Source organism: Branchiostoma lanceolatum, chromosome 7 (genome assembly GCF_035083965.1).
Source record: "Branchiostoma lanceolatum isolate klBraLanc5 chromosome 7, klBraLanc5.hap2, whole genome shotgun sequence".
Lineage (NCBI taxonomy): Eukaryota > Metazoa > Chordata > Leptocardii > Amphioxiformes > Branchiostomatidae > Branchiostoma > Branchiostoma lanceolatum.
The window spans coordinates 22,816,143-22,843,209 of NC_089728.1; the positions used below are offsets into that span (position 1 = coordinate 22,816,143).

Below are 27,067 nucleotides of genomic sequence, written 5' to 3' on the forward strand. Positions count from 1 at the left end.
ATGTTCATGTATTTGTATCTTTCATCGTAGAATGAAAGTGTCAGCCCAGCGCAAGTTTGCCCAGTCTTGTCCAAGCAGTCCTGACAACACTCCTGTTAAGAAAGCCAAGACAACATCTTTACTGTCCAATGTCAAAGTCAAGACAGAAGACTTCATCACCTTCCTGTGTTTGAGAGGTAAGGGCAGTCGTCATTGTATTCTACAGTATTTCTTCATGCCATTCCACAGATATGATATGTAAATGCCTGTTTTAGACTGACAACAGTATACTGTACATGTCATGCAACTCATCGTGAGTCTTCAGACTCAGTCAGGAAGTATCGCAGGACGTCCGTGGCACAGCATTGCATTGTGGTTCATGTATGACCCACAGTGACCTCTCAAAGTTTCGGAAGAAGAGCTTCTTTTCGTCAATCATCAACCTCTTTTTCTGTTTGCACCACACGTTGCCCTTCAGATGAGACACAGAATACATGCTCAACAAAGACCAGGGCTGGAAATACCACCTGCATGTGACAGTTTGCGCACGCAAAATTGGTTCTGTGAACGTGATTTCACACCAGCCTGCACTGGTGCAAGCTGCTTTACCCACTCTGTGCCGCCAGTAGATGTACAATTTACCATATTTTCTTGATCAGGCCATTGGTGGGTTGTTGTATTGCGGCATTAAGATTCTTGCCATAGTTCGCACAAACATTGCTAAGTACATGTATGTCATCCAGAAAAAAACTTTCCCACAGCAAGTTGTGATGGCTTGTGGAAAAACAACATGTTGATCACGCCCTCAACACAGAACAGAGGGTGCCGCTGTCCATCATTATATGAGGGCCTGCATGGGGGGTCCCGACAATGCTCAATGCTAAATTCAGAGGGCCGGCTACGCATTACGCTAAATTCAGGTAGCCTCTCTACGCTCTACGTTAAATTTTGAAGCTTCCCAATGCATTATGCAGGACTCAAAAACCTAGCGGCTAAACTAAGGCGTCAAAGTTGGTAATGTACGAGGTTTGGAGGTGACAATAACATGGTTTGAACATATAAAGTAACAATGATAACGTCCAGCTCCCTATATAACTGATGCTGGAACATTCCGGGCAAGGTTGTTCAAGCATGAAGAAGAAGAATACTATAGGCTGGCCATTCTCAGTCAAAGGCTCTTCCGCGCACTAGCAAAAGTGTCAAACTTCTAAAAACAACTGTATCATCAAACAATTTGTTACAGATAGGAATTGAGTCCATATTTTTGCTGATCTTTGCCATTCATTTGGTTTACAAATAGATATTACGGAGTGATCACTCGCGAGACTGTGATGTCCCAAAGCTGAACCTACACGTGTCTGCTCTACCAATTCTCGTAGCTAGGATTTTGTACTTTTTTTGTGTGTTTAGACTATGGCACAACCGAGCGCCAAAGGCGGGTGATTTATAAGGGAGATGGTCCCTGGAAAATTTTCAAAATCTAACCTTCAGATTTTGACGATTTCAAAGTAAGAATCGAAGGCTGTCGATAACAGCGCTGACAAGTTCACTCAGACAAGGGAAAATGCATTAATCATTCTTTTCGGCCATCTCTGAGTGTGTTGCTGCAGCGGCCTACGGACTTGCTACGTGAGAGAAATTCTAACATTTCATTTGATAAAGGTAACGTTACTACATCCAACATGTAGCTGGGAGAACAGAAAAAGGGCCGTATATCATACGGCGCAAGGTCTACAGTCGTTCTCGCATGTAGTATCGCAGAAAACGCGTTTAGTGGAGAGCAGGATGGCGGACTTATGTTCCCGCCAAGAAAGCCTCGTAAGGCCCGATAGTGCCTTGCAGGTCTTAGGTACAGTCAGACCTGTCTATAGTGGTCACTCAAGGGACTTAGTAAATTTGGCCACTATGGCCAGGTGACCACTATATAGAGGATATGGTCGACTCGAGCAATGAGTGACACAAGACATAAGTTTATACTAAGGTACTGAGTATTTTTTCACATACACACTGCACAGGTGCTTATAACATCTACAGTTCAATTTTTGTTTCCTTATTTTTGTTATACAGTATATCATTTAATTGAAGAAATATTGCAATGACCATGCCCTACACAAACACATAAACTGCAAATTTTAATGGTCTTCAATTTAGTTGACATGGATGTCCAGTTTACCAGTTCCCACGGCAAAATTAGCCAGCTGCCTCTTCGCTATTATCTAGCGAACTCGAAAAAGACGGACTTGTGCGCCAGGTTCTGAAGACTTCTGAAAAGACCGCCATTTTTCTTGGAAGTTTGATGCCTCCGTCGCTGACAACGAACGAAATTTAGCCATGTAAAACAACTTATTTTGCAACTGAAAGCCACCCATTTAGTTAACAACATTTTGAAACAAAGGATTGTTCCTTTGTTTCCACCTATTGTTCGTTTTCGGCCGGGTTTCAAACAAAACATCGTGGCGAGTTCCTTTTGTTTACAGCTTGGGTTCGGCTTCTACCATTATCCCTAGTATGTGGTAATTATTGGAAAAGTGGATCCGTTCATGCTTATTTCTTTCATGAATTTAGTACAACTTGTATCTTACATCATAATATATCTCTATCGATGCATTTTTAAGGTTTTAATAATGAAATTACTCTCAGGGATGCGGTATTACAAAATAGATTTACCGTATTTAACCTACATATCAGTGGTATCGTCTGAACTCTTGTGACCTTTACTGCGACGCCATCTTGGAAAAATTCGTAAATCTCGAAAATTCTTTATTTACCCGCAGAAAACGGAAATTCCGCCTGGAAAATTACATTTTCAAGAACTTATCACATCAGATACATGAATGGGTCTTCTGTTAAAAAGCTGCGGCCGTAATTTCGCCCAGTCCGACAGCTCAGAAATGATGATGTGCCACGGAACCGAGACGAGTGTTTACAGTCACGTAAAAAATCGAAGACACCATTTCTGGAAATACTTCGCGTCAAACTACGAAATTCTTTAATGTTTTCTTTATTCAAACACATTAAGGTTCTAGTTGAGCCCACGTTTTGGTGGCGCAGCACGGAAATAAAAAGATTGTGAACCAGGCGTGGGCTGGCACGGCTCGGAGTTACGACCGCTGATGTAAACAAAGGTACGCCGGCCACACTGTGACCGCGGCCTGACCACGCGCAGTGACCGCCATCGGCAGTGTTGGCGTTGCGGCTGGACCAAAAATTGGCTGACCGTGACCACATTGGACAGGTGACCGCTATAGACTAATTCTTAATGCTTATGTCAATGGGAAAAATCAAAGGGACCGACAAAAAGTGACCACTATGGCCAGGTGACCGCTATGTCCGGGTGACCGCTAACACAGGTTTGACTGTACTTGGTTTAAAATCTCAATCTATGGCCATCTGTGCAGGATGTTTCCAAGACGGCCAGTAATCATCCTTTACTTTGCCGATGGTAACACAAGGTAACCAGAAAGTGCGACGGATACCCGTCTTGCAAGTCGGGTACCAGATATGATCTGTAAAAGCGCACACAATGAACCGTGAAAACATCACGACTGCTACATCTACAAATTAAAGACAATCTCGTGCACCGTGCACTGTGGGACCATTCCCATGCATGTGCCTTGCTATTGCACAAGATTTTGGGTGTTCGGTGGATTGTTCCATTGTGTAAAAGGGGAGGATGGCAAAACAAGGCAGACTGCGGACATGACACTCGTTTGTGACTTAGAGCAAGGTTGGAGAAGCTTGACAACGCTTTACACACAATTCATCAACTACGTTTTACGCTAAGTTTCAGGTAGCTACAACGCAATACGTAGAATTAAAGTGACCAATAACGCTCTACGCAAAATACATCGATTACGCTAGAGAGATACGTTGAATTGGAGTGGTCGGCAACGCTCTACGTAAGATTAAAATGGCTGATTACACTCTGCAGGCCCTCTTATATTAGCAACAACCAGGCCATATAGCAACCATCTGCCAGGCTGGCGCTGTCACTGGCTCTTTTGAAAATTGCGCGTGACATACATGTATGCATAAATTTACCATATTTAGATTGCCAGGCCAGGATTGAAACACGTACATGTCAATGACAGCACGTAAACAAAAATATCTCCTATGGTGGAGGGTTTTCCTTTCACTGATTAATTTCCAGGTGTGGTCACTGATCCAAGCTTCCCGGAGGGATTTCTTGTAACCCAAGATTTCTTCCCCGCTGCAGTCATTGTTTCCTTCAGCTCTTCCCACCAAATAGTTGACCCTGGGGGCAGGTCTGAGTGGAGAACTGGTCTGAGTCTTTCAGCTTGCTTGTATCGAACCTCTTATGGGTAGAGATGCCTTCTTCTTCTGTCTCTTCAGTTTGATCCTTATCTTGGCAATGGAGAAGGGCAGTGGTCGCTGCCGACATCTGCTCCTCTGTATACGCGGACATCTTCTAGGCATGGGGTCCTCCATCTTGGACCAATAGCTATATGGTCCATCTGTGTTCTAGTCTTGTGGTCATTTGATAGCCATGTTGTCTTGTAGATGTCCTTGTGCTCAAAAAGTGATGAGCCGATCTTCAAATTGTTCATTGAGCAGAACTGTATAAATCTATTCACATTGTCTGTGCGGTGACTAAATGCATGCGGTCCGAGCGTGTGTTCAAAACCTTGTCTGCTTCCTCCAATCTGTGCGTTCATGTCCATAACAAAGATGATGTTCTGACGAGGGGTCTTGTCAACCAGATCTTGGAGCTGTTGCTAAAAAGTAGCCCTATCGGTATCTTCGCGTTCATTTAATTTGTTGGAGCATAGCGCTTCACTATTGTGACCTTTGCGTGGGTAGTTATGAATCTTGCAGTCAAGAGACGCTCATTTATGGGTGACTATTCCTCAAGAGCACTGGCCGCTGGCTTGTCAAGAATGAGAGCTTCTCCGTCTTGACAGCCTGAGAATAATATGGTTTTGTTGTCGGATCTAAACTTGCCTGAGTCTGTCCAACGGACCTCACAAAGTCATCCATTTCCTTGGTGACCTGTGCTAGTTTGGATGCCTGGTAGAGGGTTCTCACATTCCAGTATCCAATACATGTTGTTGATTTTGCAGACAGGACTCTGGTCCTCGGGGCACTAGCTTCCTCTGTGAGGCTTTCACTGGTGCCGTCCTTCTGTCTCCGTCCGGAGACGACTGCCGTCCTGGCTGCTTCGAAGCTGCTTTCCTCCTATCTGTTTTTGTAGCAGTTGGGTTTTAGTTTTTACAGGAACAGGAAGCTGACCTGAAGCCAAACCTGCTTTTCTATCGCGCTGACAGGGAGACGGTGTTGTGTCCATCCTTTATCGACTACCCAATCTCCACCCCCTCATTCGAGGTTACGGAGTAGGAATGTTGTACCTACCCTGGGACTGGGAAATTGGTTCATTCGGGCGTCTGCACCACGACAAGGCGGATGGACTGGGGGCCCCAGGTGTTTTGGGTATCCCAGCAGAGGATTGTCCATGGCTTTAGATAATCTTTTATCACGCACGGCCCGTGACAGTTATCATGCACAGCCCGTGACAGTTTGCATAATACAATGTTAAACCTTCTTCCAATACTAAGGTATTCATGGATCAAATTTTCCACAACCACTTCAGGAAAAATAATGACCAATCACTTCCGAACGCAAACTCGCGAGAGTCACAGACACATGATTTTATTGACAGTGTCACATGTCTTTATGGATACATGATATCAGCAATAGACCCCTTTCCAAATACCGCGGCCATTTTGAATCCAGGGCGCGCGCACGTGATTCGAGCGCGGGAAAAGTGAAGACCCGGTAAGTCCACAAGCCAGCGGTAAGGCGTCCCCAATAGAAACCAGCGTTGAGTTATCTTCGGCGGCGAGATGTTCTCCTCCTCGGTGAAATCCATCGATATATTTGCATGGCACAAGTAGATGATATTGTTGTGGACACTTGGACTAGATATCGGCCAGTGAAATTGTGAATTTCTGCTACTTTTCCACAGTTTCTACCGGGATGTTGAACGCGCGCTACAGTGATAAAATGTTGATATGTTTACACCGCGTGCTTGTAGTTTCCCTAATAATGTTAGCTAAAGTCGAGAAAAATCCCACAAAACATACACTTTTCGGATCATTTTAGCTTCGTTTAGGTATGAATATAACTCTTGAGCCTTTTGGCTGTTGTGACAAAGCCAACATAATCTTGAAATTATGTTAGTTTGAGGGAGGGTTTTGTTTTCTGTGCAGCGTTACATCGACTTCGCTCAGCAATATTTGACATTTCCGCTGAATGCAATCCCACACACAAAAAAAACGTGAAAATATAGGCCTAGGGTTGAGTTCAATGTCCTTAAATATGGCAGCATTCCGGCGGCTTTTTGACGATCTTTTCGGATGTCAAGTATTTAGGCTTGAGGACTCTAAGTACGTGAGTGAAGGTGTGTTTTCCATTCTATCTGACGTTTCTTTAAATCATTTTGCGCGGCAATATTTCATATATCTGTTGGCCGGATGGAACCCAAAAAACGTTAAATAATATTGACTTGAGGACTGAAGGACCTCAGGCCGATATTTTTCCTTTTGTTATGGGGTTTCATCCTGTGGAAATCTAAAATATTTCCGCAAAAAGTAATGTAATGAAACGCTACAAAGAAAACACGCCCAATGCTTCACTCACGAACTTCATCAAGCTAATCTTGGCACTGAAATATCGTCAAAGTCAAAGGAGCCACCGAAGTTCCGTCAAATTTTTATACTCGCAAAGCCCTCAAGCCTATATTTTCACGCTTCTGTAATATCATCCGACGGAAATTAAGATATTACGGCGCAAAGTGAAAACACTCCATCTTCACTCACGTACTTTAGGTTTTGATATTTCAGAAAACTCGTCAAAAGAAGCCGCCGAAATTCTGCTAAATTCCCCCAAAAAATTACCTTTAGCTCAAGCCTACATTTTCAGGTCTTTTTTTGTGGGATTGCATTCAGCGGAAATGTCAAATATCGCTTGCGGAGCGATGTAACAAGAGAGAAAGGAAAAGCTAGACAGAAAAGAAAGAAAGGCTAGACAGAACACACGACCCCCTCTCAACGCGCGTTTTCCCAGGGGAAGTCACAACCGGTAAAATTCTGTATATTTCTATCTAAGTAGCTATAAGGATTCCAGCCCGAAAAGTGTATGCTTTACGGGGTTTTTCTCGACTTGTGAGTGAAGCAGGGGGCGTGTTTTCTTTGTTTGTAGCGTTTTATTACATCACTTTTTGCGGAAATATCTTAGATTTCCACAGGATGAAACCCCACAACAAAAGGAAAAATATCGGCCGGAGGTCCTTCAGTCCTCAAGTCAATATTATTTAACTTTTTTTGGGTTCCATCCGGCCAACAGATATATGAAATATTGCCGCGCAAAATGATTTAAAGAAACGTCAGATAGAATGGAAAACACAACTTCATTCACGTACTTGGAGTCCTCAAGCCTTAATTCTTGGCATCCGAAAAGATCGTCAAAAAGCCGCCGGAATGCTGCAAAATTTGTACCCAAAAGGACATTGAACTCAAGTCTATATTTTCAGGTCTTTTTTTTTGTGGGATTGCATTCAACGGAAATGTCAAATATTGCTGAGCGAAGTCGATGTAACGCTGCACAGAAAACAAAACCCTCCCTCAAACTAACGTAATTTCAAGATGATGTTGGCATTGTCACGACAGCCAAAAGGCTTAAGAGTTATATTCATACCTAAACGAAGCTAAAATGATCCGAAAAGTGTATGTTTTGTGGGATTTTTCTCGACTTTAGCTAACATTATTAGGGAAACTACAAGCACGCGGTGTAAACATATCAGCATTTTATCACTGTAGCGCGCGTTCAACATCCCGGCAGAAACTGTGGAAAAGTAGCAGAAATTCACAATTTTACTGGCCGATATCTAGTCCAAGTCTCCACAACAATATCATCTACTTGTGCCATGCAAATATATCGATGGATTTCACCGAGGAGGAGAACATCTCGCCGCCGAAGATAACTCAACGCTGGTTTCTATTGGGGACGCCTTACCGCTGGCTTGTGGACTTACCGGGTCTTCACTTTTCCCGCGCTCGAATCACGTGCGCGCGCCCTGGATTCAAAATGGCCGCGGTATTTGGAAAGGGGTCTATTGTTCAAACGTGCCAGGAAGTTTATAATGCCCACTGTCTCTGTTTAGTGATGGCTGGAGTGCCATGATGTATATGGCCTCCTTTATACCTCTCATAAAGTAGTCCTGACACGTTTGACCAATTGCTGACATCACGTATCCGTAAAGACACGTGTCAATACAGTCATGTGTCTGCAACTCTTGCGAGTTTACGTTCGGAAGTGATTGGTCATTATTGATCATGAAGAAGGCGACAGTGGTCGTTGAAAATTTGATCCATGAATATCTTAGTGTTGAAAGAAAGCTTACTGTAGCATTGCATTATGATTGCTTGCAACACAGATGAGCTTTCATGATAATGCACAGTTTGCGTTGCCTGCGACATTTTTGTCTTGATAAGCATCTGTTTGCTGGAGTGGGTACCATTCAAAGTACACATGAACCCCCAACATTCTCCTTCAATTGACTGCATCTCATAAAAACTCAAAATTTCTTAATAGCTACAACTTACATAGTTACAGTTGTACATTAAAGAATGATTGTTGTTTTCTTCCTTGTCCCCTCCAGCCACACCAGCACTGCCCCAGGAGATGGATGTGATTAAACAGGGCTGTCTCGGCTGCCTGTCCTCCCTGGAGAAGGTGACAGCTGACTCCCTCTGTGTAGAACCTGAAAGCCCAAGCACATCAAGCAGTGTAACAACACAGAGTCCAAGTGGTATGTGCCTTGCTTGGTCTTGTCATGCATTGCCCTCCCCATTGACCTTAAGGTTTCCTCCTCGGCTAAATTGTTTTTTTTTACTTTCCATTGTTTTCTCACTAATGAATTAAGAAAAAACTGTTGTAGTACTGACTATTGATAACTGGTCATGAAAAAATTCTAAATCTGATATTTTGGACCATATAGATGACGTCATCAAATTTTTTATTGCCCTTGATTTGATTTTTTTCAAAGCTAAAATACAACACTTTGGTACATAACACTGAAATGAAACAATGTTTTCCGTGTACATAATGATAAAAGCTACAAATGTACGTTCACACAAATTGATATCTATGAAGTGGCCATAGTTATTAGAAAATGATTTTTTTTTAATTAGGTAAAAAGTATTGTTAACTACAGATGATAAGTAGATATCAATTTGATGACGTCATCCATTTGGTAAAAAAAAGTCAGATTCAGAATTCTTTCATGACCAGCTATCAATATTCAGTTCAGCTACAGTTCTTTCTTAATCTGCTCAGCCTGTAGAGCAGAACTTGGAATATTCCCCACAGACGTAGAGGTATCCATTCGTGTAGTCAAGTACTGGTTACGTCTCAAACAATTAGACTTTTCCACACATCCCTTGCAGATAGACGCATTACTATGTCAACAACATATACTGGTTAACAGCTGCAAAAATTCCTGGCTACAACATGTCAAAGAAATATAAGACAATACTGGTTACTCTTTTCTTTGGAACTCTATGAATTTACCTTTAGATAAGAAGCGTATATGTGCATTGTTGAGGAAAAGGCTGGAAGATGCATTCATTCAAACATTTCTTTATCAATTGTCTACAGATAATGGTAAATTAAGATTTTACAAAAAACTGAAAACAGAATACTCAATGGAAAAATATTTACTGTTACTAGATATTAACTTTGAGCTAAGATCGGCAATTAGCAAAATTAGAATTAGCGCCCACCCTCTTGAAATTGAGAAAGGGCGGTACAAAAAGTTACCTGTGGGGGAAAGATTATGTAACTACTGAATGTCAAAAGCGGTGGAGGACGAAATACATTTTATCTCAAACTGCCCCTTCAATGATCGGGAAAGAAAAGAGCTTTTTAAAGAAGCCTCCAAAACCTACCACAATTTCCAAACGTTTACTGACGAAAATAAAACTAGAACCTTGTTAACCTCCCAAAACCCACTCATTACAAAAAAAGTGGGACACTTCGTCTTCCACTGCTTCCAAAAAAGAAGTCAAACCCAAAAAAAACCGACTTTAATATTGCAAGTTAATTTTTCAAATTGCAAATAAACTTTTTGCTAACTTGCAATTTTGCAAGTAACCCCAAAAAAGTATTTCGATCCCTGCATAATGACTCTCCAACATAGATACTAAGATCAATGACGTTGTGGTAAGACATGAATTCGTTCATTTTGTGTATGTTATCTGCCGTAGAAGAAGAAATACAGATCCCTAACATTAGTAACAATGTTGTTGTTTTGTTGTTTCACTTCCTGTGATTTCGGCGGCAAAATTTTTGATAAAAAAAGAGCCCCAAATCCTCTTCAAAGCAAGAATGAGTGATCAGAAAAGCGTCAGTGACACTGATGAATGTTAACTATGACAAGGATGATACTGTATTTCATCAGTCGAAATAAACATCACACCCTTCTGGATATCATTTAAAATCAATGGATTCAACTTACATATTTACAACATGTAGATACAAAGAACAACATGCAATAGTCCGCCATTAGCAAAATGGATGATGGGAGAAGCCCGATAGGCTGGCCTATCTGCAGGTATAGATAGCAAACTGGAAGGATGGAAGGCAGGCAGAAGCAAGGGCAACAAGAGCTTTTAAAAAAAGCTGGCGTTTCGGCTACGTTTATAAGTGTGAATTGTCTTTTCCCTTTACTTGAAGTAAAATCTGCCAGAGGAAGTCACTCAAGGGCTGTTCAGTCTATAAGAAAAATTGTCATTTTGGGAAATGAGTACTGTTTTAATAGAGAAAGGCAGATTGGGGAAAGCAATTTTGAAGTTACGTCACTTAACTTAAGTGCTTTTGAAAAAGCTGGTCTTGGCCTACAACTTGTACTTATTTGTAAAATGTATAATAGGCTCATTAAGCTATCAATGTAATTATGTACATGGCACGCAATAAAACATAAAATTTGAAAAAGCACCATTGAATCATCAGCACTATGGTAATTAAGTGAAATAGAAGTTCATAACAGCTAAGGTTCTATCTAAAATGACTACCAAATGTCAAACAAATCAACAGCTACCTCATCCGTATCATTCTGGTTTCCGCATTTACAACATTTCTTCCTTATTTTCCTGGGTAATTTTGCTAAAATTCATGAAAATTCCCATAGTTTTGTGCCGAGGGGCGCCACTTTCCACGTCCGTGTTGTCTGAATGAAGTCGATACTGAACAATGGAGCATTTGCTACTGTAACAAAGAATCGCTGTTTTGCAAACAACATCAAGAGCCTCTGTTTACATCGGGGATAGAAGTTTAGTGGCGAGTGTTTTGCAAGAATCATCTTACCGCGCATAGGAGCCGCTGCACGGTATTTTCCATTACAATGAACAGAAAAATTCGAATGCCGGGTTTGGAATCTATGAAGTCCTGTTCATAAGACAAAGGCCTTGTATATATTAAATGAATATTTAAAAAGAACAAATATAAAATATTTCTTTATTTATTAATGAAAAAAAATGATATTCATAAATATGATATTGATAGATTAATATAATATCAATATATATTTTTGATATTCAATATCTAAAAAGAAAAAAGAACCAATCCATGCACGGAGACGAACCCGGATCTTCTGGGTCCGAAGTGCTTCGCGTTGCCAGATCGGCCATGCTGCGGTACGTAACTAGTCACCTTGGACGTAATGCTATAACCTCACTATATGGTATCATTTATGCCGATTTTTGGTCGTTTTCTTGACGAAATCATTTTTTTTCTTCTGCAATCTTGTGGAATAGATGTAATATGGTCATTTTTCAGGATATCAAAGTCCGAAACCACAATGCAATGATATTTCCGAACAGTTGTAGCAGTTACATGCGGTCGCCGTCCTGTGTCACATGCAAATCTAGCCTGCCTGCCTTTTCGTGCTCTCTTGCCATATAAGGCAACGGCTATACAAGGATTTGAGAACGTATTGCCATATAAGGTCTTATTGTGTGCGACACAGTGTTGAACCAAGCTTCCCTGGTTCCTTCCTTGAAGGTAAAAGCCAGGACAATGCGTTCCGGCGCGCATGCGCCGAAACGCAAAAAATTGAGACCAGGCACTAAGCCACACGTGTGAAGTGGCATGTGTGGTAGAAATGTTGCTAGTATCAGGACCACTTGCATGCAATAAAATCTGATCCACCATTGGAGGTCATTGAACTGCATTCAACCAGAAGTGATCGGTGCACACCTCCACCAGATGCACGTGGGATTTCGGCTCTTAAGTGGTACCCAATTGGAAATTATATCACTATATATACATTGTAGTAGAGCTTCTCTTCTATTGGTTCACTTAGTCCTCACACTCAGTGAGTCAAACAATCATGATGTTTCTGACTCAGGGAGAACAGATGCTCTTTCATGAAACCCCTGACCTTCAAGTAGTGACCACTGAAGCATCAGGGAAACTGGTGTGTTGAGTGATGACATGTCATTGTTTGTTCTTCATTGGTATAGGTGGCACGTTATTGGCAGATGGGATTTGGCCATCTGGCCCACATAGTGATACTTCTGAGGCTAGTGAGGGGTCTACAGACAGCCTGTCTACAGATGGGGGGCTGCAATTTTGCACCGCTGTTGCCAGAGGGAGACAGGTGAGCACAAATTATTGGTAAATGTTGTTAGAAAGGCTGTATTTACATGTGTTTACTACATTTGTATCTCATTAACAATGGAAATGACAACAGGTACACTGTAATCTGCATGATTATAATGCTCACCTCTTCTTGATTAGCATATGCATGAAATCTCTATCATGTATAGCCAAGGTATTGTTGTAGAAGCCTTTTCCTACCTTGTATTTATACAAATGAAGTCTTTATTAGCATTATTCATATCCATTTGTTATTTCCTCTACCCAAATTACACATGCTGCAAGCTGTAGTATTACAGCCATTTCCTATTCCAGGAATAGTTTAAGCATTTCTGTGTTCCACAAGTCACCATGAGTCAGCATACAACAGACACATGTATAATGTACTTTAGAAACAACATTGTACAGTTTAATCTTCGTTGGCTTTTTTTTTCTTTTGCAGACAAACGGCAGCAAGACCATGCTAGCTTCATGTGTGAGGATGTCAGCTCACTCCCTTCCCCCAGGGCGGGTTTGCCATGCACAGCCCACCAACACACTAACAAGTTTGGCCCCGCTGGATCTTATCAAGTGTTCTACAGCTCCCATCCTCACCAACGCGAAATCCACCCAAAAAAGTCCGTCTTCAGGAAGGAAACGAGCACCAGATGGCAGGTATACAGCGAACCTCAAGACCTCATGTTCCAAGGACAAGGTCAACAATACCACAAAGGTTCACAAGAACAGTGCCAGTATGTCAAATCACAAGGCGTCAGATGAGGTGAAAAGTAAAAGAAATGGGAAGAAGATATCTACATCACTCATCCATGAAACTGAAGTGACATCCCCGGTAATCAAAAGAATAACAAGGCAACAAAGTCAGATGGATGATAAGGCTGGTAGACCTTTCAGACTTCAAAAGGAATGTCACAGAGTCCCAGTTGCCGGGAACAGTACCACAAGGAAAAGCATGCAGACAAGAAAATGTATGAGCCAAGTGTCCGATGCTAATAGCAAAGGTGCCAAACCAAATGCAAAAAAAGGAGAGGCCACAAAAATGAGTGACTCTAAAGCTTGTAATTTAAAGACTGCTTCAATATTACAACTACAATGTAAAGATAAACGTTCTAGTTATGACTCGAGTGAAAGAATTGCCTCTCCTGATTTTAGCTGTGCCCAGAATGCCAGCTGTCCACAAGGAAGGCTTTCTGATGAGCAAGGAGGCAGTGTTTCTTCAGGTTTGAACACATTCAATGACAGAAAACAGAGTAAACTGAGAAGGTGCTCCATTTCTGATACTAAAATAAGTTCCACCTCACAAATGGCAAAGAGGGAGGATGTTGTCATCAGCTCCACATCCACTGTTGCTCCAAAGATAATTGATGCCCCGGTCTTCTACCCTACAACTCAGGAATTCCAAGATCCCATATCATACATTGAATCTATTAGGGAACGAGTACAGCCTTATGGAATCTGCAAAGTGGTACCTCCAAAGACCTGGCGGGTAAGTGTTAAGCTCTCAGCTACATTTAAATGTATGTGACTGTATTGATTATGAGCAAACCTGACAGACTAACATATTCAGAACACTGTCTGAAAAGCTTTGATAACCATGCATTAGAAGATGACGACGTCAAAAACTCTCCGTCCCTTATTGACACAGTCTGAGGGCTTCGTGGGAGAATCACACTACATGGTTGTTTGCCGGTTTATAAGACAAATGTCACATCCGCTTCCTCCTAAACACAATTATTTACATGAATCTCTTTTGCTAACCTGTAACTGGACTCTAAGTGTGATCAATCATCAAAAACGCCACTTTGTTGCTGCAACCTATGGCTACGGCACTACGGCCTTTTCCCGCCACCATATTTATTACCCAGAATCCTGCTTATTCAGCAGACGTCAAAGGTTTGTGAGGAACACTTTTTGTCTAACTGCTGTGTGTGATAGTGGTCTGGGGGTGATGTTTTCCTCAAAGTTTGCTCCTAGCATAAGCTGAAGCACAATAGTGGTGTTACCATTTCTACAACATCCAGCTAACGTCCCTATGAATAAATGTACACGTTGCCATGACGGTGAGGGTCGACTTAGAGTGACGTTCTACCGACTCAACAAACGGGTTGTTACCGAAGGCCTGATGTGTGCGCTATGTCCGTTTTGTCTTGTGTTTTTTTCTTGCTTGGAGACGTTTATATGACCTTAGAACTCTTTTCAAGCCAAGGTCGGAACAGTAGCTGCTACATAAAAGCTAATTAGCGGCAAGATATCAATGACAAATCTTCTCTCCCGAAAAAATGTTAGCACCTGTCCGAGAGCACCGACATTCTGCGTACGGCGGACGGTAGTTTCAAATTACAATATTATGGTATCAGCACGACCACATACAAAATATAACATATCTAGCATTAGTGCAAACTTAAGGTAATCCATGATATTGACAGACTAACAGAAAAAAAGGATGGTTTTTTGTTCTGCCAGATTGGTTTCAAGTAACTCGGATCGAAAAAATCCCGGTTTTACGTGAATTAACGTTAATTCCAGACTGTGATTGGAAGTCAATGTATATTTTGAACAACCTGGTCAAGGTGTTGTATAATTGAATAAAAAATGATTTAATTTCTCTTGATAGTTGTTTTAGATTTGTAATGATTTCAGCTTGCATTTTCAAGTATATTTTTCACATTTTTGGTCGACAAATTACTGTTCCAGTTTGAAGTAATTTCCAACCTTTCCTTTTTGGCATGATATTCTCAAAGTAAAAACAAAATGTTAAGGCCACACCAATTTGATATCTTGGTTAACTGATTTTTAGTTTCAAAAAAAAAAAATTTTGAAAAAAAATCATGAAAACAGAAGGCTGGGCCAGCCTTCTGTTTTCATGATTTTATTTCCTTTGTTTTAACAAGTCTTCGTTTTCCCCCTTAAGCCACAATATTCTGACACCTGTATGTTCTTCATTTCAGCCTGAGTGCAAATTGAATGATGACATGAGATTCACCACTGATATCCAGTATGTACACAGATTTTTCAACAGGTGAGACATAGTAAAAACAGTTGTTGTGCTTATTTTCAAGTGCTGTACATCTGACTCAACTTCAGTGTATTACAAGCTGGGACTGTTCAATGAACATAACTTGGTCATTTCAAATGGTTATGTACTCTAAGATCCCTCTTAAAACTGATATGTAACAATTCTCACAATACATTCAGCTCGAGTTTTGTTGGACTACTTTGTCATTTGCAAATTTCTCCCAAAAGTACAAGACATGTACATGTACCTGAAAGTAAGGGATCTCTGTATTTTGTGACATGATGATTGTCTACTGTTTGTCTATCTATTTACAAGGTAAACCCTATTTCACCATGACTGTCAAGCACTTGTCTTAGATGTAATGCTACCAATTAGCTGCTCATCTCTTAAATGTCTGGAAACTTGTAGCCTTAACCTTCTCCCTGCTGAGTAGCCTTTTAGCACCAAATCTGTATTGTCTACCCTGTTTGGCAGCAGGGAGAAGGTTAAAAATCAATGCTATACTTCAATCTGTAAACTTTTCACAATCTGATTCAATGGAGTCAAAGGGTCTTTCTTAGTTGGAATTTTCAAAAGTGGTGCTCCATAGACCTGTCCAGTTATGTAACAACTTATCACGAGATAACTGAATAGATATTGTTTTGCTGACCTGTACATGTAAGTGGACTCAAAGTGTGATTGATCATCAAAAAACACCAACCAACATTTTTTCAGCTGGAGTTGTTGTTCTCACCCATGGCAAAAGATAGGTTGCCCATGAGTATTTCAGGTTGTTGCAGGTCCAAGGGCCTGGTCTCGAGCTCTGCAAGTGAATTATTTTAGGTTTTCAATTATTGTTTAATGGTAGATTAGTTAACACGAGGTTAAAGATCATTTGTGGTAAGAAAACGTCCACATGGAGGAAAAATCCCCTTGATTTAGAAAACAATTTGACCCCTTTAGCACGCTCAGGGCTAAATTTGTGGCATTTTTTATCCATTGAATTCTGCCTTGAGGAAACATATATCTGGAAGCAATGGTACGTTGTACCAAAGTACACGGACAACCAGACAAAGCACAAGCCAAGCGAGAGACCTTCAGAAGATTTGTAGCCTACCGCAGACCAAATGTCTGGAACAGCCTACCGCCAGACACACGTACGGCTCCGAATCTGACTTCCTTTAAGAGACTCTTGAAGTAACGGAAATGAACAAAACAAACGGACACAGACCATGAACCAGCTTTCACCCTACTCTATGTTGTATGTTGTAGCAATTGTATATTGTACCATAAATATGATTGTGATAAATGTTGATAGAGTTATTAGGACTCCAATGACTGTGTATCTCTGCTATATTGTATCTGACCCTTACCTCTTCCCTCATGACCTCAATGAAAAGCAGCCTGCATGCCGATTTGAGCTTATCATGAAAAAAACAAAAGTTCAAATAAACATGTAGTTATTTTTAAACATAATTCATATTCCACATTTGGCATAAGCAAAATCAATCATAACGGAAAAGTGGCACTAAATGACTAGAAACTAGTGAATGTGTAGAAATTCAACAAAATCACAGAGGAAAATTGAAAAGAATAATTTCGACTTAAAAGTCATCAGTGGGATAGTTCAATATTCCCTTCTTTATGTGGAGCCCTGATCTATCTGGTGTTGCAACATTGATTTGAATGGATGAATTTTATTGCTCAACAGCTGTACATGGTACAATGGATGGCAACAATGACAAGGCAGTCAATACAATTGTACTAGTCTATTCTAAAAAAAAAAACTGACTATGGACATAAATGACGTATTGACATAATGTATGTTAAACATTTCTGTCTTTTTTAATGCATTCTCTCTTTTTTAAAGCACTATATATGTATTGGCTTAGTACGTACACGTGTACATGTAGATCTTTGGTGTGTTTTTTTTTTGCCTGATAAGCCAGATACCAGCATTTTGTATGCATTTTCAATGAATTTACATCAGAGATTGCAAAAAAGTTATGGCATGGATTTGTTTTAATTTGCCTTTTCCAGAGACAGAAAGTACTACTACATGTAGTATGATTTTCCCACATATAATCTGTTGCCCAAGGAAATGTTTTTTCAAGCAGCTTTGATAAAAAAAGTGTAAAAGATAAAGATAATCTTCTTGTCCAAAATTAACATTTTACTATTAAATAGTTTCCACCCAAAGTAAAGAGGCAACAGATAATACTGAGAAGTGCATCGCAAAGCAGCAACAAACTGCTTTTCGATGAAATGATTACATTTTCTGTCCTACTTTTCTTGGCGGAATATTAGCCCTTAGGCCTGAGGGTGTCGGCCTACATACAAAACTATAAAACAAACTCTGGTCCAAGACCCTATGCAGAGGTGGTGGTAATGTATGTATTGTGTACTGTGTGACTAATTTCAAGTAGTTAGATACTGACTTTTCTGTTCTCAAACAGTGCTCTGATGAATATTTCCATCATTCAGATGGGGGCCCAATGTGTCCAAGCTGGCCTGCATCAGGAAACACTTGCAAAGCCAGGAGATTTTCCTGGAGTCATCACCTCTGGTACGTATAGTTCATGTATGGAGTGTACGGACCAGCTTGTGTGTTAGTTTCGTCCACTTGATTATTATAATGCCTCTGCCCTGCTGGTGTGCGTGTTGGTTCAGAAGTTTGAACCTGTACATTTGTTAATTGTCACTTGACTCCCAAAATGTGGAAAACTGCATTTTTGCAGGTTTGAACATCTGAAATTTCCCAGGGGAGCATGAACCTGCCCCACCTAGATTACACTCAGAATTGTGGATCTGAATAAACGCAACTCAACTCAGCGCCTCTGCCACTTGCCCACCAGGAACATCCTGTCAATACTCTGGGCCTTACAATCTTACAATGCATTCTTGGAAATCTTGGAATGAAATCTTCACCTTGGTTATACCAAGAAAAGGCTAACCGATCTCAGTAATGCACAAATGAACTTATCAACACAAAGTAGACCTGTATGTTTGACATTAAGTTTTTTTCATCATGCTTGCATTGTAAACTCTTTTGCCATTTTGGTACAAGCCAAAAATTCTTTCTACAAAGAAACAGTCACCCATGATGTAACGAGAAATGCTTTTAAGAAAGGCTGACTGCGCAATCATTAGACAATGGTTGGATGAAATGGTGGCGTAAGCTTATTATTTACTGCAAGCGCATAGCCAGCTTGATGACCGCACTGGCAGAGTATGGTTGTGCATGTGAAACTACACAGTATGGCGCAATGGCAATCAATTTGAGACAAAGTGCAGTGTTGTTCTATTGTTTTATTTGAATTCATACCAAATATTAATTTCCACCCATGGCATTCTAGAGTTATGCTGTTCACAAACAGACACACACATTCACCTGAAAACATAACCTTCTTGGCAAAGGTAATAAATGATACATTCTGTACAAAGTACAGCTCAAAGTAAAACTATCAGTTACATAAAAGAAAACATAGGGTATCAGAACATATTAAGACAGTGCCAGTCTGACTGCCTTTGTATTCAGCACGAACATGTTTTGCCCACATGTAATTCTGACCATAATGTAAACCCTAACGATAATCCAAAAGAAAGACAAAAGTCCCCAGATCTAGACACCAGCAAACACCAATTCATAAGCAACTAGGTTAGAAATGGTATTATTCATCAAGATAACGATTGTCAAAATCAGTAGGTATGCATATTTGTGACTGGGCAAAATGCGGCACCGACCATCGATCTGTGAGGGGGTGGCGCCAAGATTTGCAATGTTCAGGTTCTCAGGACCACAAGCCTACTGTGTTGACATACCAATTAAGTTTGGCCATATATTAAAGAACAAGCAAACAATTAAGAACAGCGCATTAGCATTCAGCACCAACACTGACAATGCATTTAAATGCTGTTATGACTTGAATAGATCTCGTCAAGCTCTGCCCTGGTCTGAGTTTTTTGCTGTCCTCTCCTTTGCGGTATGATTGATAACCATACTATTCTCCTACACTGTATTTTTTATCAGTCAAAATAAACATCAAACCTCCTTGGATGTTCAAAAAACAGTTGCTCTGAAGCAACTGGATACGATTTTGAAACAGTCGAACGTTTCAGACAGCATCCACTGTCTTTTGTCAGTGACTGGATGGATGCCTTCTTGGATGCTGTTTAGATTGAATCAATATGAATGGATCAAATACCATTTTTAGATACACACTGTCTGAAATTCGGTTCAATACCACAGAACCACAACTTGGCACAAAGTTGTGTGGCAAGAAATGTTGGTTTGGGGTTACAGTGTATGCAAATTAATATGCATGTATTTTTGAGGGAAGACTTGCCAATTTCGTTGTTTTTCAGCACTTTTCAGGCGGTATGCCTAGACACCACAAACCACCGCAAACCACCGCAAACGGGTCTAATATGCAGTGTACATGGGCAGGGACCTTATGTCACGCACTGAATACATTGTATATGCAATAATGAATAAAAAATATGAAGCAAATTAAGTGTTTACCAGTTCAATCAAGTTATTCCGCTCATATCAAGATCGGAAGAATTTTTGGCCGCCATATTGGATCGTCGGTGTTCGGGGTCTGCAGTAGTGGAGAACTCTTTGATACCTTTTCTCTAGCTTGACAGACGACGAGACGATATTTATCGATAAAAAGTGGATATTGATTATTGTTGGTAATAGATTATAGTATAGTGTAATTGTATCATTATAAAGTCATAAGACTTGTACACAGAGTGTTTTCAGCTTCAAATACAATTACGATCCAATATGGCGACAAAAAATTCTTCCGATCTTGATATGAGCGGAATAACTTGATTTAACTGGTTAACACTTAAGATTTGCTTAGTATTTTATTATCATTTATATATATTTTCAACATATACAATGTATTCAGTGCGTGACATGAGGTCCCTGCCCATGTACACTACATATTAGACCCGTTTGCGGTGGTTTGTGGTGTTTAGGCATACCCCTTTTCAGGTCCTCTTTTTAAAGCAATGTCCAATGCTCATCTGGGATATGGCAAATATTCTGTGGCACTGACAATAAGCAGCCTATCTTATGGGCAGCAAAACAAGCTACAAGTAGAATCTAGCTACAGCTGTAGGTGCTGCCTTATCTCAGTCTTAAGTTCCCCACAAAGTTTTAGGTGAAGAAAAAACTCATTCAAGCAACAAGAACACCATCCACTGCACCCAGGGTATCGCGGCACCTATTTGATCGATGTCTTCTGACTGGCTTATTCCTGTCCAGGTTGGAGGATGTGAGCTGGACCTGGCCCAGTTTTCTACAGTCATGGCCCAGTTTGGTGGACTTCAACAGGTCATTGACAAAAACAAGTGGAGCAAAGTTGCTGACACTCTCAGGATCCCAAAAGCTGTAGGTTTGCCTTCAACAATGTACAAATGTAGAAGTTCATTTACAGTACATGCATGTTACCTGTAAATGCCTGCGATGTTTACACTGCCAGAACTCCACACAACAAAGTGTACATGTACACATTCGACACTAAGCTGCCAACCTTACTGATCTCTTCAGTAACAAACAGGCTTTCATCTCATAGATTTTTTTATATCAGCTGAGAATGATGAAAGGAAATTTTTGGGAATGAAATCTTTGGTAGAGCAAAAACTGAATGCAGTTGGAGAAAAACAGAAACGACACCTTAGGGCCTGGTCACATTCATCATGCAAAATTACAACACATGCACGTATGTCTGCAAGAGAATTCAGCTGTCTTGTAATAAAACTACCATGTTAGGCCATGTTGATTTGATTATATGGATTGACATCATCAGGAACCAGAAAACTGATGCGAGCGTGCGAATACAAAAAAAAAAGTTTGGGAAAAAAAAAGTTGGCTTCATTATGAAGTCTACATGTACGAGATCAGGAAGGATGAACAAAACACTCAGAGTATGGTATACTGAATTATTATAGACATACGTTTTTGTTCCTTAAATTCTTCTTCTTTGACTTTGAAATTGACTTTGCATCCTATGACATCAGTATCCGTTTTTCGAAATTTTTTTGGGTGGCAAAATTCACTGCATATATTTTCTCATACTGCAGCTGCTTTGTATGATTCACAATATGGCTGAAAACTTTTTTGTGTGGAGATGGACAAAATTGATGTGCGCGGATGTCATCCATAATCAAATCAGCATGGCCTTATTATCAATGATTCCAAACAAGTCACAGCCATGCATTGTTTTTAACAGACATTGTTTGAAAGGACCTGTTGACTAGACATCATGGTTGAGGGGGCAACCTCTCCTTCCCCTAAATAATCTACATATATGTGTACCCAACATACATTGGAGTACATGAATCATTGTGTACCTGGAATGCTTAGGTCCCAATTGTGCCTGTACCCTTCAGGGATGTAGTCCCGGCTGGGCCCCGAAGCCACAAATTTGTCCCATTGGACTGCCGGGTACCAGGGAGTACCTCGCGGTGTTTGCACAATTAGCTCACTGTGTTTATTTGTTAACCGGTCCCGTGTTGAATTTAAATTCAAGTTGATATGATTTGGGGCCCAGTCTGGCCCGAAAATAGCCCGACAGCCGCAGGGTGTCCCACAGGGCCACGTAGGGGTCATGCCGGAATGTGCCAAAAACAGTGCATGAACTACCTGGCGGGGCCCCTTTTTCCAATTGGGACCTACTGTACATGTAAGCAGAATTCATACAAAACTTCAAAATGTCTTTTCATGAAGGCTCAGGACCGGATGGCCAAACTACAGGATGCCTACTGCAAGTACCTACTATCCTACGACATGTTGCCAAAAGTGAGTTTTGAAGTGTTTTACGTTGTCTCACTACCATGTACATGTGTAGCTTATGGAAGATGGATGTAGACAGTAAGTGATAGATATAATTTTTTAAATTTGATTATGATTGGTTGTGTTTCTTTAGTTACATGTACATGTTTCTGAAGAAGGGGTTGACAGGTCATTGTGATTTTCGCTACATAGGTACATGTAGCTTTAGTAATGATTTAGGTTACAATTATTCAAATCAGGATATAACTTGCATGATTAGTGAGGAAGATTTTAATCCAATGAGTTCCATCATGTTTCCTTCTATTTCTGACCAGAATAAACGCTACAAACCGCCTAGAACGTAGTTGACTTCATGACATCACAATGACATTCACTTGGCTATCTTTTCCAGTGAGAACAGTGCCATTTTAAGTTCTGTACTTCTACGGGAAGCAGTTAGAATTTTAATTATTATTTGGGTGTTAACTGATAGAGAATAGACCTAGCCTTATTACCCATTGTGTTTCCGCTGCCAAGATTTCTTTTATTTTGTAGAAAAACGAAGTGAAATGATGTATCTTTGGTTAGGATGGCGGTCTGAGCCGCACTTCTAACAGCTATGAAGGTATAAACGGGCATCTGCTGAGAAAAGGCTGTACAAATTGGTGTCGGTCTCGGTGCAATAAACAAGCCTTGGGATGTATCTTCTGATTTGTGCGACTTATTTGCTTGAATGTTGTAAACTAGTGCAACAGCAAACTTGACACTGGATTGGACAGGAAAGTACGAAAATGACGTATCATAGGCTTTCGTCATTGAAAACGTCTGCTACTTGATGCAGGAGCCACTGTTAAACAAACATATGCAATATTCCAGTGCCCAAGTAGTAGAATAATGTAAAAAACAATGTTTTGGTAAATGTTACTTCATCGATGTTCACCAAACACACTTTTTGTTTGGCCGTGTTCTAGGGAGGGCCTGGTAGGGGGGCAATTCAGCACATTATATGACATTAAATAACCATATTAAAACTTGTGAAATCCTAAATTTTGTTGATCAGGTTGGGTCTGGGCTACACAGTTTCCCGGGAAAAATGCAATTTGTTGGCTATTATGGTCAATATTTTTCGCAGGACAGGTCCGTTTAAGGGAGCACACCCCAGTTTATTTGGGGTTTCAATTAGAGGCTGCACGCCCTCAAGTCTAGGTACTGTCTCTTCCAGGGAATTATTCAGAAGTAAATCAACTGTGTATGGGGTGAAAGCCCCTTCCGCTACAAGACCAACTGAGTTTTGTTTCTTCAACCTCTCTAATTTTAGTAAATCAGACGAAGAAAGCATAATTTTCACGTAAAAAATGATGTGCAAATTTTGGAATTTTCGCGTAGGATAAAAATTTCGAGGTAGAAATGAATGATGTTGTCAGAAAGCCAAAAACCTAGCATTTAATCAAGCCAAATATGAAGAAAATTGTTATACTTGAATTTCTTTAATCATCCACGGCGCGAGGCATGTCGACATCACCTACAGAACGCAACAAAGGTCAATCTCGGGCCAAGGGACATTTCACTATCAGTGCGGATGGATATCTGGAAATGTGGCTCGGACCGAAACACAATTTTCACCAAAACACACCAATTCATATGCTTTTCAGCCATGCTAGTACCTAATTATCAGTTCGGAGAAACGTGAACTACAACACAGCCCTTCGAAACCCTTTCGTCACTTTTTTGTTGCGCACTACCACGGACCCCGGTCGCGGAAGAACTGGGGTGTGCACCGTAAATTAGAAAGAGTGGAACACAGGAACACAGACTGAATTCATTTGCATAATCAATGAGAAAATGGTATAATTCCATAGATGCTAAATGACAAAAATTCCATAATTGCAGCATTTGCAAGTTCAGTAAATATGAACATCATTTAACATAGATTATGCAAATCTGGACCTCATTTGCATAATTGATAAAGAAATGCTAGAATGGCCTTTTTTGTTAACATAACACTTTTGTACTTTGGATGACTTTGTTATTTGGGTGGAGAAGATGATAAAGATGATAGCGGATATGATTTATGCAAGTTACATACATGCAAGTATAAATGTTGCAATTCATGTACAGTATTTGGTAATGATCTGTTGATTCTGATGCTGGAATTTGATATTCTATTGTTTATTGTTGGTCAGGACTTTGTATTTGCCAGTTACTGAGTGATTGTCACATTGCATGTGGATCGTTTCAGAAGAAATTGTGAAATCAAGAGGCTACTGTTTTCCATAGATGTACATTTACATTTGTTGCAAAATTCTGTCCAGGATAGATGCTGGAGATAGCCTTGCATGGTAGGGTGGTATTTGGACTAACATGTACAAAATGTACATAGATGACTTATCTTTGTATCACTAGCTAGTAGCAGTTTTGGGCTAATAAAGCAGGCAGCACCCGCATTACTGTACCTACATGTACATGTAAGTTATTAAATGATTCTACTGTTGATGATTATGCCCAGGAGGAGAAGGAGAGGTTACAACAGGAGGTCACAAATGAATGTGAAGACATGCGCCAACGCTGGGTCAAGCTACATACTGACAATACTGACAGTGCCTTGGAAGGTACCGACATTTTTAAATGATAAAGATGCTCCAAGCTCTCCATAGCTAGAAAAAAGAGTCAGAGACATTTTAGGATTTAGTGATTTGGGGATTTAGCATGTTGCTCCTGGTGGATTATATACAATACTATACTATTAGAAAGAAAAAAAATTCATGTCAGACTCTAAGACTTGTTTGATATACATATTATGTATATCAAACAAGTCTGGACTTATTCGTCGATGATCTCGCAACGCCCTCCCGCATTGATTCACATGTTACGTTAAGAGTACACAAACACGCAAGTTTTAAGGTCAAAGACAAATCCCTAGATAACACCTGCTGACCCCAGCCTTTTTTTGGGGCCCCGGAGGCCGACCGCTGGATAAAAGGGGCAAAAATTTCCGATCTGACAAATGAAGGATGAAAACAGAACGTTCTGATATCGCTGCAGAGGTCACACCGCATCGAAAGGTAAGAGTGCAGCAGAACGCACAGCGCCGGCAATTACAAGCAAGCGGTGCCCAACAAAGATTTGTGAGATTCATGGAAATAAAAAGAAAATAAGAATATTAATTTTCATCAACAACGAGAGTATTCTAAAAATTAATGTTCATACACAGAAGCGTCATGTTTTAGAAAGGTCATCGGTACGCCAATCTGGGCCGCGCCGAAACCAAGACGGCGTCGGGGACCAAGGAACAAAATGTCTCGACCAATGTTTTGCCTGCCGCAAAGTCATTTTTCGGCTGAATTTAGTAAGACACAGACACATTTTTGTTGAAAATACAAAAAATAGATAGTAATTTCTGTGAAATCTTCCTTTTTGACGCCATGCACTACGTAATCGTTTTGAAAATTTAATGTAAACCAAACCGAGCTTGCGGTAAACTATAAGATTACGATGGGCACAACAACATCGATATTAAAGTATTCACAAACCTTAAAAAGTTTGTATTTACAATGTTTATAGTGGGAACATTTTATTAAAACACTGCATGGAGGAGTCGATGCTATTCCATATATTTTTGTCTGTCAAGGTCTTAAAAACAATTCCGCGAAATCCGACAGCAAAATCCAAAATTGAGGCGGTCGCCATGGGCACGGATAAGGTTCTGTGCGGTCCCAATTCATTGCGGTCGTGGTTGCGTTGGACAAGTGGTCACCTTGGACAGGCCGCTTAATGCTTGTGCCTTTGGGAAAATTTTTGGGACCGAGAAAAAGCGGTCGCCATGGCCAGGTGGTCGCTTTGAAGAGGTGGTCGTCTAGGCAGGTTTGACTACAGTATGTTAAAATAACAAAAGGTAATCTTTAATCTGCAAAACTTATTCTTTAATTTGTTCCATTAGTTGATTGTTTCATCAAGATTAACACTGCCATAATGAATATGTTACAGTGTCGTTTTTGTATGTTACAAGATTTGAATATTTTTGTCTGTGTTTCACAGTATGGCATTTCCTGCTGCAACTGTCGTTCTTGTTCCCTCAGATAGTAGTGTGGATGAGGACGATGAAGATGACATGGATTTCTACAATGAGTGCATGCTGCGGGTCAGTCAAGCTAGCAACTCTCAATAAGTCATATCACAGACATAGTAAATCATCACCTTCATTATGATAGTAAAATGTATATTGTGCTATTGCACTTAGAATATGGATTATACTGTTCAGTAATATCAGTCTTGATACAAAGGTTACTTTGCTCACTACTGTATATCAAAATCAAGCCATACATGTACATTTTACATGTATGTGCCAAAATGTTAAGAGCATTAAAGCTTTGACAAGCTCCTGCCCCTTATCCTGGTTCATGCCTGAAGTGGCCATGGATTCTGGCACAGATTGTGTAAGGGGAGAATGATATAAACTAGATGTCACATTTGGGACTGCAACCTTCTCACTACAGTGCCACCCAAGGGGATAAGAACTTACAGGTAAATTAATACTTGGTTTAAGAGTTATATGGAGGAAGAAAATGTTTTAAGATCTTTTAGTTGAAGGGACCAACATTTCCGAGAAAAGGTGTCTAAGACATCTGCATATTGGTTCT

General features: G+C 40.4%; 1 protein-coding gene across 2 annotated transcripts in view; it reads left to right on the plus strand.

Moving 5' to 3' along the window:
* The window catches only part of LOC136438196 (protein Jumonji-like), a 78,057-nt gene that overhangs the window by 16,066 nt on the left and 34,924 nt on the right, over positions 1–27,067 (plus strand). For both annotated transcript variants that reach the window (XM_066432950.1, XM_066432951.1), the window contains exons 4-13: positions 31–176; positions 8,657–8,806; positions 12,519–12,655; positions 13,097–14,137; positions 15,600–15,670; positions 18,131–18,212; positions 20,922–21,047; positions 22,386–22,457; positions 24,937–25,039; positions 26,507–26,568. In XM_066432950.1, the coding sequence (XP_066289047.1) occupies positions 31–176; positions 8,657–8,806; positions 12,519–12,655; positions 13,097–14,137; positions 15,600–15,670; positions 18,131–18,212; positions 20,922–21,047; positions 22,386–22,457; positions 24,937–25,039; positions 26,507–26,568 (1,990 nt within the window). The remainder of the gene's footprint in view (positions 1–30; positions 177–8,656; positions 8,807–12,518; positions 12,656–13,096; positions 14,138–15,599; positions 15,671–18,130; positions 18,213–20,921; positions 21,048–22,385; positions 22,458–24,936; positions 25,040–26,506; positions 26,569–27,067) is intronic.